This window comes from Palaemon carinicauda, chromosome 12 (genome assembly GCF_036898095.1).
Source record: "Palaemon carinicauda isolate YSFRI2023 chromosome 12, ASM3689809v2, whole genome shotgun sequence".
In the NCBI taxonomy this organism is placed as follows: Eukaryota; Metazoa; Arthropoda; class Malacostraca; order Decapoda; family Palaemonidae; genus Palaemon; species Palaemon carinicauda.
This window is the reverse complement of record NC_090736.1, coordinates 70,662,421-70,685,801: the sequence shown is the minus strand read 5'-3', so window position 1 is coordinate 70,685,801 and position 23,381 is coordinate 70,662,421. Positions and strand designations below refer to the sequence as shown.

General features: G+C 36.2%; 1 protein-coding gene across 3 annotated transcripts in view; it reads right to left on the bottom strand.

Annotated features, from left to right (window-relative positions):
• Positions 1-23,381, bottom strand: part of LOC137651263 (neuronal acetylcholine receptor subunit alpha-10-like) — a 274,598-nt gene that overhangs the window by 64,963 nt on the left and 186,254 nt on the right. For all 3 annotated transcript variants that reach the window (XM_068384518.1, XM_068384516.1, XM_068384517.1), the window contains one exon: positions 2,825-2,979. In XM_068384518.1, the coding sequence (XP_068240619.1) occupies positions 2,825-2,979 (155 nt within the window). The remainder of the gene's footprint in view (positions 1-2,824; positions 2,980-23,381) is intronic.

The window sequence follows — 23,381 nt, the reverse complement described above, 5'->3', positions numbered from 1 at the left end:
TATATATATATATATATATATATATATATATATATATATATATATATATATATATATTCAAATCTATGCGCAACTGATGCTACAAAATCCTAAGTAATAGAAAAAGGAAGAAAAAAAAGAATAAAACTCGTGGGCCCCAGTTTCACATTTTTGAATTCCAATAAAAGAGGACTAAGGTTTCAGAGGGAGATTAATGTATTTGTATGCGGGGGCAGCATGTATGGATTGGACAATATGTATTCACGTTAACGAACGTTTTGATGTTTTATACACATAGTTCAAGTACACATACGCTGCTTGCATGTGTGTATGTGTGTGGATCTTTTCATATAATTTTTCTAACATAAACATATGATGATACGCTAGAATAGTTTTCTAACAGTCTTTGATTTTTTAATTTACTTTGTTATTTAATAAACAGTAATTTTATTTGTTGAACACAAAAATTCTTATTCCTCAGTCAATATTTAAGGAAGAAAGTCATCTGAAGAGGCCCATAGCAGGAATATATGTCCTCTTTATTTTTCTTTTAATTTGTTCACGTTTTTGAACAAATGTATTATGGTATAAATAAAAAAAATATTTCCTATACAGACAAAACTGATTTGAATGATTGAGATTATTTGCTTATTCAGCTAATTTAGTTGTCCTCTTCATCATTGCTTCAATTTATCGAATGCTTTTTATAGTTGAAGTTTATAGTATCGTTCTATAATAGTAATAATAATAATAATAATAATAATAATAATAACAATAATAATAATAATAATAAAAATTCATATAATAATAATAATAATAATAATAATAATAATAATAATAATAATAATAATAATAATAATAATAATAATAATAATAATAATGATAGTAATTTTTATTATTATTATTATTATTATTATTATTATTATTATTATTATTATTATTATTATTATTATTATTTATGATGCTGAATTCACTGGACAGCTTTATTGCAAACACTCTAATATTGAAGGAGCGAAGTTCTTCCAATACAGAATGAGAAACTCGAAGTATGTTGCTTGTACAAAACATATTTTATCCCTACATCAATTTGATCCACCACCAACACCTCTATTATTTCTGCTTTTCAATTATATAACGAATATTTTTTTTTAAAGTGGGAAATATTCTTTTTTGGCTTAAATTATTAGACCTTTCGTAACGGTTTTCCAATTTTGTTGTTGTGGTTCTATCATATCCGCTGCACTTCTAGTGTGAATGACCTGCAAGGACTTAATTTTCCTATTATCTTTTGGCCCTCGTCTAAATTCAGCCCACCACATATTCCTAAAGATTAGGTAGAACTTAACTTTCTGAAGAAAAATTGAAGATGGCAGTAAATTCCACATGACAAGTAAATTTCCGATGAAATGAATTCAATGCGTCAGTTTTGTTATATTTTGTGCCTTTCCATTTTCTACGAATTATTTTCTAATATTCAAATCAGTGTCCAAGGCTCACGAACTAAATGTCATGAAAACAAAGGCCTTATCTAAAACTTCGAAAGCTGATAGGAAGGCACATATAGGACTCACTTTTCACTCATGAAAGCAAATCTTTTTGTGTCTGTGATTTTCGTAAAAAAAAAACGATCGGCTTTAATTTTGGCGATTTTCTTTCAAAATATAATCAAACCCTTACATAATTGGCTCCGTTTTTAATCAAATTTGCATGGCATCCCATCACTCTACGCTCCCTGCCCCTCTCTCTGTCTGTCTGTCTGTCTCTCTCTCTCTCTCTCTCTCTCTCTCTCTCTCTCTCTCTCTCTCTCTCTCTCTCTCTCTCTCTCTCTCTCTCTTAGTGTTCCTTGTATTTAACAGTTTCTACCCTAGAACAATTCCACCTAACAGTAGCAATATCAACGAATGCTCTTGAGCCTGAGAAAAACGTAATAGAACGGCTCCCTTTCCCAATTATTCCTGCCGTGTTCAAAAAGAGTGAATGTAAGGCCAAGGAAAAAAATTACCCCGAAAAAATGTAGCCAGAGAGTACCTCTTCAATATGCCCTATATTACGCATTCCATGTTTACCTGCATACGTACCATCAGCTCATTTATCATAGATTGCATAAGATAAATAAATCAATAAAATACCCACTTGCTTAATATCAGGTCTTATATCAACCTAGCAGATGATGTTCAACTAAAAGCAGGGAGTCACCATAATGGTCGATATGGACACCACTAAAATGTGATCGATGTGACTATTTAGAAGGACCGTTTAGGTCAAAGTGGAGTTGACTAAACATTTGACTTAAAGTCTTACATTCCTATAAGAAAAAACGATGCATGAAATCAAAAAATAAAATATTCGATGGTTGAAATTGGTGGTTCATTTAGACAAGGTAATACAAATACAAGTAGCATACGAACTTGCTAGCTTTTTTTAGCAGCCCCAACTAGAAATATTATTGCTGATGTTCATCGATTGCATTTCTCCCATCATTGACATTATCATTATTGTTAATTCTATGCACATAAAAATTTCAAACACATGGAGAGAGGTAAGACATTGAAAAACAAATAAAATAACATCATTAAATTAATATTTCCGATAAAAGAATGAAGAAAATGGCGAAGGAATTTCTACCCTAACAAACAAAATAACTTTTTGTATTACCGCGTTCATCTTTATATACTTATTTATTTATCTATTTATATGCATGCCGAGGAAGGGGAAAAGGTAGATGAAGGGGCAAGGACTCTGAGAAGGGGTCGATGGTCTTTAAAGTTTAAGGACCAATAAAATAAATTGTTTGTAAGGGTATTCAAGTATTCACACGTAATCAACACGAAAAAATAGTACTTACTTATTATAGAGGATGATGTCAGGCTTCCAAACTCTCTGGAATGGGACTCTGATGACGTGGATGCCGCCAAAGTCCGTGGCATTCCAGGTCAGGTGAGCGTCAGTCCAAATCTGGGTCAGCCAGCAATTCGTCGTCAGGATCTGGTTCTTTTCGTCCTGCGAGATATCAGGGATTGGGATAATTAGTGAGAGGCTCTCATATTGACACTACTTAAATGAAATAAGTTTGGTTACGAAAGTGATATCAACAATTTCTCTCTCTCTCTCTCTCTCTCTCTCTCTCTCTCTCTCTCTCTCTCTCTCTCTCTCTCTCTCTCTCTCTCTCTCTCTCTCTATATATATATATATATATATATGTGTGTGTGTGTGTGTGTGTGTTTGTGTGTGTGTATACTGTGTATATATTAAACTCATATTGTATATGTAATTATATAATAAATTATATAATATACTGTATATATCTATAGACTATATATTCCATATATATCGTACACACACACACACACACACACACACATATATATATATATATATATATATATATATATATATATATATATATATATATATATATATATATATATATATATATATATATATATATATATATATATATGTGTGTGTGTGTGTGTGTGTGTGTGTGTGTATACAGTATATGATTGTGAGAGTTTGTGTTTTTTCTAAGAATCCTCGTATTTGTATAGTTTTTTTTAGATAATCCGTGTCTAGACCTTTGGTTAAAATAACGGTGATCGTTTACCTTCATTTAGTTTATCACTTCAGTGATCGAGTTATTTCTTATATACGTTATTTTATAACTCCTTTTACAAATATTTTAACCTTTATAACAAAATGAAAATGGAAAATGAGAAAATATTTCAAAATATCAGAGATCCTACGAAGATTGCACATACCAAAATCTATTCACATACATAAATACACACAGAAAAACATACGCACATACATACACAATCACAGACACCACTATGTGTGGAGGTCATGCTATCATGACCGCTCTGATGCCGGGGTCATGCAGAGCCACAGGTCACCTGACAGCAACAGCGTTGCTGTTCTTCGGCCATTTCTGCACGCCATTATGGATATGTATAAGTGGATATATAAACCGTATTCTATAAGTTTTATTCCACCTGTGACCAAGTTGTAAAATGATCTTCCAAATCAGGTAGTTGAATCGGTAGAACTTCAAAGATCAAACTTGCAGCAAATGTTTTTATGTTGAACAGCCTGACATAAGTATCTTTTTTTAAAGTTTATATGTGAAAAATTTGTTTTAATATTGTTACTGTTCTTAAAATATTTTATTTTAATTGCTAACTACTTCTCATAAACTTTACTATTTCCTGATTTACTTCCCTCACTCTGCTATTTTTCCTGCTGGCCCTGTTGGACAACTTGGGCTTATAGCATCCAGATTTTCCAACTAGGATTATAGCTAAGCTAGTAATAACATATACATATATATATATATATATATATATATATATATATATATATATATATATACATACATAATGTATAAATACACACACACACACACACACACATATATATATATATATATATATATATATATATATATATATATATATATATACATATATATATATACATATTTATATATATATATATATATATCTCTCTCTATATATATATATATACATATATATATGTATGTATATTTACATATATATATATATATATATATATATATATATATATATATATACATAATATATATATATGTATATATATACATATATAATATATATATATATATATATATATATATATATATATATATATATATATATATTCACATAGGTGGCGTTAAGGATCGTTGGTTATATTTATATGGGGAATTAACTATGAATACTATCAGCTCTTGGATCCTTGGAGGTAAAGATATGATGTTACTTTTACCTATGAATAAATCACAAACTAGAAAGGGATGGCTAAAGCTTCATGAAATCACCCCTTTAACGAAAAACATTCTCTCTCTCTCTCTCTCTCTCTCTCTCTCTCTCTCTCTCCTCTCTCTCTCTCTCTCTCTGTATATATATATATATATATATATATATATATATATATATATATATATATATATATATATATATATATATATATATATATATATATATATATATATATATATATATATATATATACATACATATATATATGTATATATATATATATATATATATATATATATATATATATATATACATATATATATATATATATATATATATATATATATATATATATATATATATATATATATATATATGTATATATATATATATAATATATATATATATATATATATATATATATATATATATATATATATATATGTATATATATATATATACAGTATTTATATAAAGCCATATATAATTCTATTGATTTTATGTTACATTATATGTGATGTGAAACACATATTTTTATAATTTCTTAAAAAAACGTATCGACAATCGCTGTAGATCCTACCGTTTGACACCCAATAATCTTCTTGTGTTTTCGTGTCTTAATGAATCATATAGGAAACAAGGATGTAACACTCATATGGAAGCATGATAACATCTTTTTCCTCACGACTGACAACCGAAAGCATCCCATCAAAGAAACGTCAGGTGACGCTTAAAACGAATATCACCAGTCCCAGATAGATCATTCTCAAAGGAACGAAGATAAAAAAGAAAAAAGAAATCACCGACGGACCAACATAAAAGGATGAACAAAGGGAGGTCACGAATCTTGACAAAGCCAGTCTATAGAGCGGCTAATGATTAACACTAATAAGGTAATAGATCTCTATCCCGTCTAAATCTACTTTAATGCCATTAGATTTTTTTTTTTTTTTTTTTTTTTTTTTTTTAGGGGTGTGACGCTTCCTTTCATGCGCTGTAGAGGACGTTGTTATCGAAGATATTTTGTATTGGCCCTAAAGATGATATTAAAGGGAACCCTATTTACTTTCATGGGAATACATTACATTGTGAGAGAGAGAGAGAGAGAGAGAGAGAGAGAGAGAGAGAGAGAGAGAGGAGAGAGAGAGAGAGAGAGAGAGAGAGAAAGAGAGAGAGAGAGAGGGGGGGGAGAGAGAGAGATCCGATCGTCATAGATACTGCTTAATTTGGAGTCAGTTTCGAAAATAGAAATTAGAGTCCTTTTCAAAGAAAGATCATAGGTTATTGAAGAGATGAAGTATTACGCAGAGCACAAGTGAAAGTGATAAGGGTAAGGAGGGTGTTAAAAATAGTATATGTTGCCATAGGTTATCTATTATATGAAAATGAATATAAAGGTTAATTAAAGGAGGGCATTGCTGTTTATAAAATGGCCGATTCAATAAGGAATAATTATAGAACTCTTCACTGAATAAAGATTGTGGAAATATCAATAGGCATTTCTGAATAGAGCGTAATGTGAAAACGAGGTGATGTTATCATGAAACGAGGTGATGTTATCATGAAAGGAGTAACAACAGACGGTGGAAAGGAAGATATTGTATGATGCAAACACATTACCCCAAGAATAGGAGATTACACGATATTTACACAAAAATATATGGAAAGGAATTGTGCTGACTATCAACTATGAGTAACCTACCAAGGGAATGTAATTATACTCTTAAAACTGTGAATGAATAAATAAACAAAACAAGAATTGAAGAAAACAGGCCATGTCAAGGGGCTCAACAGTAATTTAGGGTATGTTTAAGTGTCACATATAAAGTTATACATTAAATTTATGAGGCAGTAATAGAAAGATTTTCAAATAAAGTACAAAACCAATGGGAAAGATGCTAATCGTAAGGTATTTAACAGTTTAACGAACTAACATTTTACATTTCTCGAAAAAAAACAGCGTGATAAAGAATTTGGATTTAAAAGCAAGCAAAGTTGTAAATAGATTAAAAAAAAAAAATAGAAATCAGGAGATACTCATAGAAGCAGGATTTCAACCATCATGTCGGCATGTCTATTTCACATCTTTTAAATAACATCTTATATTTCAAACTTCTTAAATTCCATGTAAAACACTAACAGAGATTAACCATTCATTAGCATCATCAAGTATCATAAATGAATTATTAAATAGTTACATATATAATTCAAATGGTGCATCAAATAAAATTTTTCACAGAATTTTTAGAGCTTTTAATCACAGACATTCATGTATATGAAATCATGATTCACAGGATAAACTGCCCGTTCATTCATCCATCTATAGAGGGAAAGGTATGAAGAGGCGAACAAACCCTTTTTAAATGTAATAGACTTTATTTAGCATTTGACACTTCCCTCGCTTCTCTCTGACTGTTCATCACAGCCAGCTATCAAACCTTATCACACCTTTTCAGAAAAGCTTGGCTATGATTCAACATCAAAAGTCATCAGAATACCAAAATTGATTTTTTTCAAAATGCCTTTTGACCCAAAGATCATATTAGGATAAATTATTCGTGGAACAGGCGCAAAATAACCTCCAGCACATAAGAGGGGGAGGGGAGGGAAGGGCGCTTACGATCAATATCCCGTGCTGGCATGGGACCAGCTCAGATTGAACTTATAACAATCAATGGTCGCCATCAGTAGCAGTCCCAAATAGAAGGCAATTTCCCCATCACGAGTGTGTGGGGTTTGTACACACACAAGTCACAAATATATATATATATATATATATATATATATATATATATATATATATATATATATATATATATATATATATATATATACATATATATATATATATAAAACATCCCTCATATAAGGGAAGAGGCAGTAGTCATACCCTGTTAAGAGGGAGTTGCGAATGCATGTATATCTTCTTAAATATTTAGCTGCTATTTTTGACGAATTGCGTACAAACACACACACACATACACACACATATATATCATCATCATCATCATCTCCTCTTACAACTATTGACGCAAAGGCCCTCGGTTAGATTTTGCCAGTAGTCTCGATCTTGAGCTTTTAATTCAATACATCTCCAATCCTCATCATCCTCATCTCCTACTTCGCGCTTCATAGTTCTCTGCTATGTAGGTCTAGGCTTCCAACTATTCTAGTGCCTTGTGGAGCACAGCTAAAGGTTTGGTGAACTAATTTTTCTTGGGGTGTGCGAAGAGCATGGCCAAACTATCTCCATCTTCCCTTCATCATGGTCTTATCCACATACGACACTCGAGTAATCTCTCTTAATGTATCATTTCTAATCCTGTCCTGCCATTTAACTCCCAATATTCTCTGAGGGCTTTGTTCTCAAATCTTCCAAATCTATTGGAGATTGTTTCATTGTCACACCACGGCTCGTGCCCATAGGGTAACACCGATTTCACTGAACTGATATATAGTCTGATTTTTTTATGTATTATTCAGGCGATTTGATTTCCAAATTTTACTTAACTTAGCCATTATCTGATTTCCTTTTTATCAATCTTTCACTAAACTCTAATTCTAATGACCCTGTATTACAGTACATAGTCCCTAAATACTTAAATGATTCTACCCCATTAATCATTTCTCCTTCCAATGATATTTCATCTTCCATTGCATATTCTCCTCTAATCATCTTCAGTCCAACCTCGTGTGATATTTCATGGATTTTGATAAGCAGGCATTGCAAATCCTGTGGTATTTTGTTAACAAGGACAGCATCACCATCATATTCTAAGCCTGCTAAATTCCTATCACCAATCCCGTCCAATCCTTCTCCATCTTTTCCGACTGTTCTACACATTACAAAATCCATGAGGAGGATAAAAAACATAAGTGAAAACACATTCCCTTGGAGTACTCCGCTTTTCATCAGAAATTTACTCGATAAGACTCCATTAACATTAACTTTGCACTTGCTATGCTCATGAAGAGACATAATTAAATTCACATATTTAAGATGAATTCCATGATAACGCAAGACTCTCCATAAAACTGGCTGGTGTACACTATCAAAGACCTTTTCATAGTCCACAAATGCCATCAAAAAAGGGATTTTATAATATATGCATTGTTGTACAACATGTTTCAAGATGAAAATTTGGCCAGTGCATCTTCTATCTTTTTTAAATCCTTCTTGTTCATCTCTCAGCTTTTCATCAATCTTTCTCCCTGGTCTCTTCAGAATAAGCTTACTATGTATTTTCATAACAACAGACGTAAGTGTTATGCCTCAGTAATTATTCCAATCAGTCAAGTCTCCTTTCTTTGCCATTTTCACTAACACTCCTAACTCCCATTCATCTGGTTTTGATCTTCATGACATCTTCTATAAAATAATCTTGTAAGTACCCTTGGAGTCACATCATTTTCAGCCAGTATCATCTTGGTAGTTATTCCATCGTATCCAGGGGCTTTCCATCTCTTTAGTGTTTTGAGGATAGCTTTGAATTCAAATACAATGAATTCATTCATGAGGACATTAAGATCTTCATCAGTTTCAAATATCAATCAAGTTATTCCCTTCATATCAGCTATTCATAACCTCACTAAAGTGTTCCATTCAACGGTGTCTTTCTTTATCTTCTGTTGTTATAACTGATCCACATCTGTTTTTGATGGGTATGTGCTTCTCCTTTGCCTCCATAGAGATTTTATTAATAATTTTTTAAACAATTCTTACACCATAGCCACTTCCTGAGTTCATATATATATATATATATATATATATATATATATATATATATATATATATATATATATATATATATATATATATATATATATATACAGTATATATATAATATAATATAATATAATATAATATATTGTAGCTCAAAGCTAATATATATGAAGCTTAGGCTATTCGAGGCTGTAAGGTTTAACAAAAGCACATGGTTGCAAATCAAAGAAAGAAAAGGCGAGATAAAAGTCACTCTCATGAGTTGCTAAACATTTCAAATAACTATATCCAGCATCTTTCAATAAGAGCAGTTTGACAGTGTAAGATTTCATTCATTAATTTCTTACCTGTAAATTTTGTTTTAATTTCAGTAGGAAAAATTTCTATTTATATAATATATAGCAAAGGACTGTTATTTTCAATAGACGAGAGATTTTCATTTTGTGAAAGGTATTAAGAATGTGTTTTTGCATTAGTTGAGCAGAAAAATAAGGTTTATCTTTTAAAGAATGTAAATTCATAATACAATAAGGTAGAATATTTATTCAATATAGTTAAGTGAATAGTCAAACCCTTTTCTAGCTAAGCATCAGAGAAATTTTGAGAAATTCAAATAACTTCAGTAGATATGAGGAGCTATTTCTCCAGGTAAAATGGTTACATTATATAGGTTTCTTTTCTATATTCACATTTCCTATAAACTCATATGGAGCCAAGATTTGATCAAAAGCTCAATATTGATATTGTTAATAAAATAAGTAATTCATTGTATTTTTTATAAGGGTACGAAAAAAATAATCTCACAGCATTTATATCTTTTCAATTAGGCCAATCAATTTCCCATTTCCTTCTAAAGCCATTACTTGTCGTTATACCTTCATGCACTGTAAATGCACGCTGTAAAAATCGGGACAGAATTATGGTCACTGACAAAGGCCATGAATTACCAACCCTGTTATAAATCAAGGCGCAAAAAAATTTCTAAAATCTTCTGAGGAAAATATAGAGAAACATGCTCTTGACCAGGCATTTCATATGAAACTCACTAGAATGGAGAATTTTGCAGTGCAAAACTCTTAGAATTGTATCCGATTGGCATGAAACCTTCTTAGAATTATATCTGTTAGGCATGCAACCCTTCAGAATAGGATTATATGGCTTGAAACCTACTTAGAAGGATTCTTTTTCGGATTGAACAGCTCTTAAAATTTGATCAATTCAGCATAAAGCTTTTTGAATTGGGATAATTTAGCATGATACCCTATTAGAATTGGATTGTTTTGGCCCGAAACCTCGAAACTGAGCCCTCTTAAGATTGGAAGGCTACTCATAATTGGAACTCTTTGACGAGTAAAACCTCTTAGAATTTAAATTTCTTGGATTAGAAACATTTTAACATTGATATGGTTTGGCATGTAACCCTCATAGAATTATTAATTATAACATGAAACCCTCTGGCAACTTTTTTGGCTAAAAAACCTCTTAGAATTGTATCTTTTTCTAACGCAATCCTCTTAAAAATAGAGTACTTTTAAATTAAACTTTCTTAAATTGGAATTGTTGAGCTTGAAACCCTCTTAGAATTGCAACTTTTGTAACTCTTAACACTGAAATATTTTTAGCCAACTGTGACTTCATTGTGTAACTTTCAACTGCATGGGAGGGATTCAGTAGTTGATTTAAATCTCCTCTGTTCCATTCACTATGTCCACAATTACACCTGTTCTCTGAGTTCTACATGGCCGGGGATTGGTTTTCCATGGCGTTTCTCGAAGGACGTTGTCATAATTGCTTCCTACGGAAGTAGTTACTTTGCAACATTAATGTTAAATGTAAAAAAGGAGTGTGACAGGTCTTACGAAACATGCTTCCTCATTTAAATGTGTCTATGAATGTGTGTTTATGAGAGAGAGAGAGAGAGAGAGAGAGAGAGAGAGAGAGAGAGAGAGAGAGAGAGAGAGAGAGAGAGAGAGAGACTAAATAAATTGTTTGTTAATTTAAGTTTTTCGTTTTTGCGGTACTTGAGGAATGGAGAGAGAGAGAGAGAGAGAGAGAGAGAGAGAGAGAGAGAGAGAGAGAGAGAGAGAGAGAGAGAGAGAGAGAGAGAGTAAATTGTCTGTTAATTAGAGTTGTTCGTTTCTGCAGTACTTGAGGAATGAAGAGAGAGAGAGAGAGAGAGAGAGAGAGAGAGAGAGAGAGAGAGAGAGAGAGAGAGAGAGAGCGAGAGAGAGAGAGAGAGAGAGAGACTAGATAAATTGTTTGTTAATACAAGTTTTTCATTTCTGCAGTACTTGAGGAATGAAGAGAGAGAGAGAGAGAGAAAGAGAGAGAGAGAGAGAAACTTAATAAATCTTTTGCTTATCAATTCTAAATTTTGTTTCCGTGGCACTTGAGGAATAAAGATAGATAGATAGAGAGAGAGAGAGAGAGAGAGAGAGAGAGAGAGAGAGAGAGAGAGAGAGAGTCTTCTATCTCTCTACCAGTGCGTTTCCCCCACTAACGTTATACATTTACAGGAATGTTGTCTCTAATTCAGTAGCTCAAACATACCCCTATATAACTTTTATTTCTTGAGCCCCGTTGTAGAGATTTCCCCGTAAAAATGGCCTGCCAATTACGATTTTTAAATTTTATCCTACTAATTGGCTAATCTATGCAGTGGGTTTCTTGCTCGTAGAGAAATAGCCCTAACAATGAGAGAATTTGACGGAAAATATTCCTTATTTCCCGTAAGAAAGTATTTTTCATAAACACTATTTTGGACTCAAACGCGGTTATCCACTTATCACTGTCCTTGCGCAGGCGCATAGTTTTAAACTGTTTGTTTAAAATGTGTCTTTTATGATGCAAAGTTGGCCCTTTGCGTCAATAGGCTTAGGAGGAGATGATGATAAAAGATGTCTGGCTTCAGTTCCCGTTTCATCAGAATAGATGCTCACTAGAACGTCAGCCGGGCAAACCCAACCAACCACTGAGGTCGACTGGGACCAATCTGCTACCATGCAAATGGTATGGCTGATAATTTAGCTTTATGGAATCCGATCACACTCAATTTCAACAGCAAAGGGCTGATATTTAGAGATTAGAGATATTGCCATATCTTCATATGTTAATTCATTGCTGTCCATAGAGATGGGGATAATTTAATTTTCTAGTGGCACTGCCACAAGAAACGTGGCAACGCCGCTAATCACAGGCAGATTTCAATTCTTTGTAGCTGGACTTTAGCTAAGGAGGATTTCAAGTGATAAAAGTCAAGACGCAGCTCAGCCTTGAAATATACAGCTCCAAGATTGGGAAACAAGCTCTTACTTTGTAAGAGTTGTAAAGTTTTTCCTACATGAAAGTGAGGTCTTTCTCATTTTTTCTAGCGCTACAATAGTGTGGATTTGCTCATCAAAATAAAGTACGCTGAACGATTCTTAAAATACTGTAAGTTTGTTGTATGGGACCAACGAATATTGCGGTCCCTGAAGCGGGTAATTTAGGTGAAACAGAACTGAATAAAAAAGAGTAAAATTTAAAGTAAAGTGAGTCATACTACTGACCTTCCTTGTGCAGGTTCAAATGCTGGCGCGGAGTTTCTTTTTTCTATAATTCAAATCAATCAGCTATGATAGCATTTCTTCACGAATAATATTTTGAGATATCTTTCTGCACATCAAGATAAAACAGAATGTTAGTTAATGCTGTAAAGGAGGTACATCACCTTTAACTTTAATTCACAGAAGATTTCTTCAAATGAAGCAACAGAACAACACCTGTTAACGTGATATGTAAATTAGTAATTATTTTCATATGGATCGAGTAAGCCTTAGGAAACATCTACAATAACTTTGTATTGTTTCTGATATTATTTAGTAAGAATATCTTAGACCAAGACCTAAGTTATCCAATCAACGATCAGGTTTTCGTTGGGGATTATGTTGCAAAGAAAAAAAAGTAGTATATAATTTAAGTTTTCGTTTCACTAGCTGTGTGCTTAGAACTATTTTCTGGCGAACAAATGGCATTATTTACTAATTAAAAGCTATGTTCTTTTTCATAATTATATCACGAAATACAAAATGTAATGCCATTCTTTCTTTTATATTCATAAGAATTACTTCCAAGTATTTTTCCAAGCCCAAACACCTCGCTTAAAGAACCTTGCAGAATTGACATGTTCCTTTAAGATATACAGGAAAGTGAGAAATCCGATTGTGCTCCAAGTATCGTCTTTAAGACAAACTTACTTCCCAAAATAGGTTTTGTTCGCGCTGCGCATCCAGGGAAATAACGCTGTTTATAACATGATATTAAGGTTAATATTCTTCGGACACCCATTTCACGATCCTTCTGTGTTTGGCTAGAACAAACAATTGTCTCTATTCTCCAGGCGTTTAATGGTGTTCACGACGCGAAGATACTGTAACTTGGTTTTGGTAGGAGTATGTCTGTCTGTCTGTTTTTCTGTCACTCACCTCAATAACGAAAATATATTAATGCTGTCCTCAATTTAAGAAATGATGATTTAATGGATAACAATATAGAAGGCCAAATAAATTAAATTTTTTTAAATCATACAGCTTGCTATTAATAATTGAAGAGGTAACCTTCATATTCACCAAACTTCGATCAATATTTCAAAATAAAAAAGCTAAAACTTTCATAAATAGAAAAAAAAATCCCACATCTACTGCGATAAACGATACAATGTTTTAGTCTCGTTTGAAAGAATATTTACATATCCTATATAACATTTCCTTTTTCATTTACATGACTTTCTTGACAAGCAAAAAATATGTTATTTTTATTAATAAAATAAATTTTTGAATATACTTACCCGATAATCATGTAGCTGTCAACTCCGTTGCCCGACAGAATTCTATGGAGGGATACGCCAGCTATCACAATACTAGAAGGGGGTGTATTTACCAGCGCCACCTGTGGCCAGGTACTCAAGTACTTCTTGTTGACACCTCCTCAATTATTCCTCGGTCCACTGGTTCTCTATGGGGAGGAAGGGAGGGTCGATTAAATCATGATTATCGGGTAAGTATATTCAAAAATTTATTTTATTAATAAAAATAACATTTTTCAATATTAAACTTACCCGATAATCATGTAGCTGATTCACACCCAGGGGGGTGGGTGAAAACCAGTGTACAAGATTAAAGGATAGCTAAGTATCCCATATTTCATATAATCAGTTATCCACAATAACAATGAAATAATAAGTACCTGGTAAGGAAGTCGACTTGAACCGTTACTCTGCCTTTAATAAGATCGTCTTCCTTACTGAGCGCAGCGTTCCTCTTGGGAGGCTGAATCAACTCAAAGGTGCTAAAGTATACAGGGCTGCAACCCATACTAAAGGACCTCATCACAACCTTTAACCTTGGCGCTTCTCAAGAAAGAATTGACCACCCGCCAAATCAACAAGGATGTGGAAGGCTTCTTAGCCGACCGTACAACCCATAAAAAGTATTCAAGAGAAAGGTTAAAAAGTTATGGGATTATGGGGAATGTAGTGGCTGAGCCCTCGCCTACTACTGCATTCGTTGCTACGAATGGACCCAGGGTGTAGCAGTACTCGTAAAGAGACTGGACATCTTTGAGATAGAATGATGCGAACACTGACTTGTTTCTCCAATAGGTTGCATCCATAACACTCTGCAGAGAACGGTTCTGTTTGAAGGCCACTGAAGTAGCCACAGCTCTCACTTCATGTGTCCTTACCTTCAGCAAAGCAAGGTCTTCTTCCTTCAGATGAGAATTTGCTTCTCTAATCAGAAGCCTGATGTAGTAAGAAACTGAGTTCTTAGACATTGGTAGAGAAGGCTTCTTGATAGCACACCATAAGGCTTCTGATTGTCCTCGTAATGGTTTTGACCTTCTTAGATAGTACTTAAGAGCTCTAACTGGGCAAAGTACTCTCTCCAGTTCGTTCCCCACCATGTTGGACAGGCTTGGGATCTCGAACGACTTAGGCCAAGGACGGGAAGGAAGCTCGTTTTTAGCCAAAAAACCGAGCTGCAAGGAACATGTAGCCGTTTCAGATGTGAAACCTATGTTCCTGCTGAAGGCGTGGATCTCACTTACTCTTTTACCTGTTGCTAAGCACACGAGGAAAAGAGTTTTTAATGTGAGGTCCTTAAAAGAGGCTGATTGGAGCGGTTCAAATCCTGATGACATTAGGAACCTTAGGACCACGTCTAGATTCCAGCCTGGAGTGGACAACCGACGTTCCTTTGAGGTCTCAAAAGACCTAAGGAGGTCCTGTAGATCTTTGTTGGAGGAAAGATCCAAGCCTCTGTGGCGGAAAACCGCTGCCAACAAACTTCTGTAACCCTTGATCGTAGGAGCTGATAGGGATCTTACGTTCCTTAGATGTAACAGGAAGTCAGCAATCTGGGTTACATTGGTACTGGTTGAGGAAAAACTGCATTGGCCTTGCACCAGCTTCGGAAGACTTCCCATTAAGACTGATAGACTCTGAGAGTGGATGTCGTCCTTGCTCTGGCAATCGCTCTGGCTGCCTCCTTCGAAAAGCCTCTAGCTCTTGAGAGTCTTTCGATAGTCTGAAGGCAGTCAGACGAAGAGCGTGGAGGTTGGGTGTACCTTCTTTACGTGAGGTTGACGCAGAAGGTCCACTCTAGGAGGAAGAGTCCTGGGAACGTCGACCAGCCATTGCAGTACCTCAGTGAACCATTCTCTCGCGGGCCAGAGGGGAGCAACCAACGTCAGCCGTGTCCCTTTGTGAGAGGCGAACTTCTGAAGTACCCTGTTGACAATCTTGAACGGCGGGAATGCATACAGGTTGAGATGGGACCAATCCAGCAGAAAGGCATCCACGCGAACTGCTGCTGGGTCTGGAATCGGAGAACAATACAAGAGGAGCCTCTTGGTCATCGAGGTAGCGAATAGATCTATGGTTGGCTGACCCCACAGGGCCCAAAGTCTGCTGCAAACATTCTTGTGAAGGGTCCACTCTGTGGGGAAGACCTGACCCTTCCGGCTGAGGCGATCTGCCATGACATTCATATCGCCCTGAATGAGCCTCGTTACCAGCGTGAGCTTTCGATCTTTTGACCAAATGAGGAGGTCCCTTGCGATCTCGAACAACTTCCTCGAATGAGTCCCTCCCTGCTTGGAGATGTAAGCCAAGGCTGTGGTGTAGTCGGAGTTCACCTCCACCACCTTGTTAAGCTGGAGGGACTTGAAGTTTATCAAGGCCAAATGAACTGCCAACAACTCCTTGCAATAGATGTGAAGTGTCCTTTGCTCCTGATTCCATGTTCCCGAGCATTCCTGTCCGTCCAGTGTCGCACCCCAGCCCGTGTCCGATGCGTCCGAGAAGAGACGGTGGTCGGAGGTCTGAACAGCCAAAGGTAGACCTTCCTTGAGAAGAATGCTGTTCTTCCACCACGTTAGAGTAGACCTCATATCTTCGGAAACAGGAACTGAGCCCGTCTCTAGCGTCATGTCCTTTATCCAGTGAGCAGCTAGATGATACTGAAGGGGGCGGAGGGGAGTCTCCCTAACTCGATGAACAGGGCCAGCGATGAAAGTGTCCCTGTTAGACTCATCCACTGCCTGACTAAGCATCGGTTCCTTCTCAGCATGCTCTGGATGCATTCTAGGGCTTGGAAGATCCTTGGGGCCGACGGACAAGTCCGAAAAGCTCGACTCTAAAGATCCATACCCAAGGAGACAATGGTCTGGGATGGAACGAGCTGAGACTCCTCAAAATTGACCAGGAGGCCCAGTTCCTTGGTCAGATCCGTAGTCCATTTGAAAATCTCCAGACAGCGACGACTTGAGGGAGCTCTTAAAAGCCAGTCGTCTGACGGAGCCGGACACAAGATCATGATACTGCTGCACAGTCTGTAAACTGTCAATCATGGGCAAGCGAGGAAGTACAGTGACAACCCGAATCTGTCTAGACTGTCTGGGTCGTACAGACAACTCCTTAACGGGTTGCTGAGGTTGCCGCACTGCGTCACAACAAGTCCCTTCTGTTGGTTGTTGAACGTCTTCCCCGTGACACATTGACTCCGTAAACAAAAAATCCTCTAACAAGGACTAAGCTTGGACTGCATGTCATGCAACACAGCTCAAGGTCTATGGGAGCAGGTGTGGTAACAGACGGGATTAGCGGCTGAAGTGTAACCATTACCTTCCCTGTAAGCATGTTATGCTTAAATAAAAGTCCATAAGAGGTTATGCAGCTAAAGGCTCCCTCCAAATGACAGAGTCCTCAAGGGAATATCAGAAGGAGGGAGAAAAGAACTTTCTCATCTACAGGGACCTTATCCTAGAAAAGCTAAGTTCTCTGAGTGAGGGTTCACTGGTGCAAAGCAGCAGACTAGAAGGCAACGTTATGAAACTGCTTGACAGTCTAGTGAGTTGGCAACAACCCAAGAAGTGTTGAGAAGCATGCGGTAAGGTATGCAGAGCATGATGTATGCAGAGTATGCTGTATGCAGAGCATGCTGTATGTAGAGCATGTTGTATGCAGAGCATGCTGAATGCAGAGCATGCTGTATGCAGAGCATGTTGTATGCAGAGCATGCTGAATGCAGAGCATGCTGAATGCTGAGCATGTAGTAAGCAGAGCCTGCTGTAAGCAGAGCCTGCTGAAAGGAAAGCAGAGCGTGTGCATGGCGTTTAACATTTCTCAGAAATTCCATGACCAGTGCTAGAGTGCTTTATGCATGCTTGCATGGGGTTTAAACCATGGTATGCTGAACAGCAGAGTCAGAACGAGCTGGAACAACAATAGTGTGGTTTCCTCTTCAAGACTCCGATGAGGAAACACCTGAGGCTCAGTCTGCAAAGGCTGAATAAAAGACAAGCAGAAGGAAGGCGCATGGGTGGAGGAGGCTGACTCCTAGCATGAGTGGTTGAACCCAAGGGTTGCGCTTGCTGAGCGGTTGGCGGAAGCGGAGTAGCAAGTTCCAGTTCCTGTGGTGTGAGCGGAGCGCGATGAGGAAGAGGCTGCGCAGAACAAGGTAAATGTCTCGCAAGCTGAGGCTCCTGAGGCGCAAGGCTAAGGTGTTGTGGTGCTTGCCTTATGGAGGGTTGAGCTCGCTGCAGCAAGAGCTGAGGAAACTGACTCATAGACGGGAGAGGTTGTTGTACCTCAACCGAGTGTTGCATCACTGGTGGAGCAGCAAGTGGAGGCGGAGGAAGAGAGGTATAATCCTCCTGATCCCAATGTAAAGGTTGCCTTAAGAAAGGCGGAGGCTGAACACCACAGGGAACAGCAAACTCTGCACGTGTCTCAACATCGTACGCCTGGCAGGTGGAACTGCTGGCAGGTGGTACTGCGATCAGGCGGAGCGAGTGTAGGTGGAGGGAGTGTAGGCGGAGGTGGAACAACACTCTCAGCCCGACACTCACTCATCAAGTCCGAAAGCTGTGCTTGCATGGACTGTAGTAGAGTCCACAACATCGTACGCCTGGCAGATGGTACTGTGATCAGGCGGAGCGAGTGTAGGAGGAGGGAGTGTAGGCGGAGGCGGAGGAGCAACACTCTCAGCCCGACACTAACTCATCAAGTCCGAAAGCTGTGCTTGCATGGACTGTAGTAGAGTTCACAACATCGTACGCCTGGCAGATGGTGCTGCGACCAGGCGGAGCAGGTGCAGGCTGGGCGAGCACAGGCGGAGCAGGTGCAGGCTGGGCGAGCACAGGCGGAGCGAGAACAGGTGGAGGGAGTGTAGGCGGAGGAGGAGGTGCAACACTCTCAGCCCGACACTCACGCATCAAGACCGAAAGTTGTGACTGTATGGACTGCAGTAGAGTTAACTTGGGGTCGGCAGACACTAAGTTCTGCTGAGGTAAAGCCTTAACAGCAGAGATCTGTTGTGGCAGAACCTTACTCCTCTTAGGCGGAGTGTAATCAACTGATGACTGTATTCAGGTTGTGAACTTTAACTTCGTACGTCTGGCATAGGTCTGGACTTAACGTTTAAGAAGTCTTGAGACCTGAGACCAGCGTTACTCTGCCTTTATTTTCTCCCCTAATCTCTTCTGCAGACGAGCAAAATAAGGGCTCAATCGTCTGCGGGTGGGAGTGACGGTCTCGGTAAGACACGCCCACAACCACCGAGAATACTTCTGTGCGTCGATCAAGGCCTGCTGAACCCTTATGCCCTTCGACATTGCTTCTCCCCTGGGCTTGGGAGCTTGCAAGAGGTCCCGGACTGGGAGGACGACTGGCGCGCACAAAAGTACCCTCACGCACTAATCACTTATCACTTTGATTTCTGTTTGCACTTATTTCACTGAACTCGAAACTTTAAGTGGTTTGTACCTGAAATACGCAATTCTATCCTTTCTCAAAGTTAGTAATTGCGAAAACAGAATTACAATGTAACAGAAAAATCTAATGAAAGATAATTCAGTGGTTGGAAAGAGACTAAACACTAGATCACTCTAGAAACGTTTAGTTTCTTCCCCTAAAGAGACTAGGGAGAAGAGCAAAAAACGATAACGACGTTACTCGTACGCCTGGCAGGCTTGAATGAAACGTTTATCCTCTTTCTCCCTCCGTCTCTATCTCTCTCTCTCTCTCTCTCTCTCTTGACTTAGAACCTGAGAGAAGAGCCCAATCATATATATCGTTAAAACATATTATTGTTAAAGGAAAAAAACTGAAAAGTTCCTTTATTAGGATCAAAACCATTAAGTTAAGAAAGAATGAACAAAACGCTAGACACGGTTACTCTTACTGCAACGTGAAACCGTGAACATTCTTTCTCTATCGTAACGATAGAGTGCAAGTTGAACGTTCTGAACGTCAACAACTGCAGAGACAAAACAAAACGTTAGTTCAGCTTTGAAAACAGTACGAGACTGTCAAAGAAAATCTTTCAAACTCTGTGGCGGAAATAGCATAATATGTTAACAGGTAAAACCGAAATGACGGGCTCAAAGTTTATTAACTTCGGTAAAAGACCGCCTACTATTAGGAAGGTCGAATATAAACAAATATAAAAATTAATTTTAATGAGTTTATAATAAAAGGAAGTTAATCGAAGAGGCCTATAAGAGGCGGAGAGATATAAAATAAATCTATAACTTTTGTTAAGCAAAATTAAGAAAGAGAGTCTATACTCTCTTAGACACCAACACTTCCGTCTAAGGGAAGGGTCGGCCATTGAAAAGTGAACGAGAGTTCATACTCTCTCGTCACCAAAATTAATCAAATTAATTCCAAAAGCTAACTAAGCTAATATAGAAGTTTCCAGTAAAGCGACAGCCGAAATCAAAGAGAAATACTTCACCAAAGTCGTGAAAATACTCCAAGAACATAAGCGTATCCCAGAACGTCTTGCCGGAAGCACGACAGAGGAATAATTGAGGAGGTGTCAACAAGAAGTACTTGAGTACCTGGCCACAGGTGGCGCTGGTAAATACACCCCCTTCTAGTATTGTGATAGCTGGCGTATCCCTCCATAGAATTCTGTCGGGCAACGGAGTTGACAGCTACATGATTATCGGGTAAGTTTAATATTGAAAATGACACATCTTCAAATAGTTAGCTGAAAGACTTTCGATTTGAATAACAAATATATGGTAAACAGACTGACTGAACAATACAACTAGTGAATATAAGGGTAAAACTTATAAGCGGTAAAGCTATAGTTATTATAACAAGAGAAAGTAGGTAACAAAGAACTATGAATGCCCTCTTTATCATACAAGGAAGACATTTAAATTCTCAGTAAAAGGAACAGTATTTCGTCTCTCTAAGTAATGAGAGAAACATGCTGTTGAACAAAAGTTTTTACAGGAACCATCTGGATAATAATTTGCATTGCCAGGAGAAATACAATGAGGAGTTTGTAGTAACTACTTATAGAAGATAAAAGACTCAATAAGGGGTTGGTATCCAGAAGGTTTATATCACTTGAAAAATAAAACTTATTTGCAATAAACAAATAAAAGAAATGAAAAATGTGTTATCATTAAGGCTGACTAGACTGAAGTCCAGCAAGATCAGGGGCTAATACAGCTTTTTTATTCAGTGTTAAATTATTAAATTATGGATTATTCACTTCATTTATATTATCATTGTAATAAATCGTACGAAAGGAAAAACGTGAAGGGAGGTGGAAGCGTTGCCAGATTCTGAGGGCCCCTAAGAAGTCCAAAGCCGATTGGGTTTATCAAGGATTAATACAGCACTGTAAAAGAGGTGAGTGATATGCTAAATATTATTATCAGTAAACTTTCTGGATTTTCCCTTCATATGCTTATTATAACTACCCCAAAGGAAATTTGCAATGAATAACATTTTAACATATTGACAAAATGCTATATAAATTAATAAGTCATATATATAACGCTAAATATTACTCATTACTTCTGCAGTTGAATTGGTGGAACTTCAAAAGTTCAAACTTGCAGCGAATCCTTTTATGCTGGACAGGCTGACTTGAGTCTCTCTTCATAGTTTATAGATGACAGATCTATGTTAACGTTGTTACTGATCTAAGGATATTTCAAATCATTCATTTACTACTTCTAATATAGTTTAGTAAATTCCTTTCTCACTGGACTATTTTCTCTGTTGGGGCCCTTGGGCAGGTAGCATAGTGCTATCCTAATTAAGTATCTAGCTTAGCTAGTAATAATAATAATAATAATAATAATAATAATAATAATAATAATAATAATAATAATAATAATAAGATAAAAGTAAAAAGAGCAATCAGAGATTTCAGACCTTCTCTAATAAAGATTGTCAACACTTTACTTAAATATACGGACGAGGCTTTCCCTTTTTCAATTAGGTTTGTAGCTTAGCTAATAATAATAATAATAATAATAATAATAATAATAATAATAATAATAATAATAATAATAATAATAATAATAATAATAATAATAATAATAATAACAATAATAATAATAATGAAGTTAATTCAACAGAAACGCCAAAACCATAGATGGCACTCAAAACATGAAGTGGATTATATCAGTTGAGGGTTAAAAAAAAAAAAAAAAAAAAAAAAAAAAAATTTGTAGTGAAATGTTGATGATTATAGCTAATATTCTGCTTTTCCTAATATCTTTCTGTAAATAATATGAAATTGAGGACGATATGCTTCTCAGATATAGAGGCAATCTATACTAAATGAAATCAATGTTTGCTCGATCAAAAAATTTCTTATGTTTTCCTATAATTTGTTATGAAAAATAGTAAAAACGAAATAAGAATTATGATGAAATTTTTCTTAAAACTTCCTTGAATTTAATTGAAACGATTTGTACTAAAACACATTTCTGGAAACAGTGTCATATATTTTTCATTCATGCATGCATTATACATATATTACAGAAATTGGTCACCCAGTACCACTACCTTTTGATTGTCCTAATCCTTACAATTTCCAATATATAATTAACAGTTACTTCCACGAAAACTTTTCCATTAATGTGAAATATTCCGGTGACTTCCAGTCATATAATTTCAACAGTTCTTCAATAAATGCACTGCAATAACACTATTAAAACGTCTCTTTATTTGATTGTTGCAATCTAACGTCCATTTCCTCATTAACCTGCCATACGGCAATGACCTCGCCTCGAGAACAAGTCTTTTTTTAACTGACTAGATTTCTTGTTCAAATTCGTCCTTTCAATTTCATCACCACAATTATTTTCCCCTCTCACAATGTCGCTGTCTACTTTATTCTTCAAAAGCATCACCCCTATAATTGCCTCCCCTATTTCTCTTTACTCGACTCTGATTTGCTCATAGATTTCACCATATATCACTGTTCAAATTTCACTGTGATGTGAAGTGAGCTTTCTTTATAATGACCAATCAACAGTACCCTCTACTTTCTATGTATATATTCCAAGTGATATTTTTTTTATGTTGTTCTCCTGCTGACGTCTTA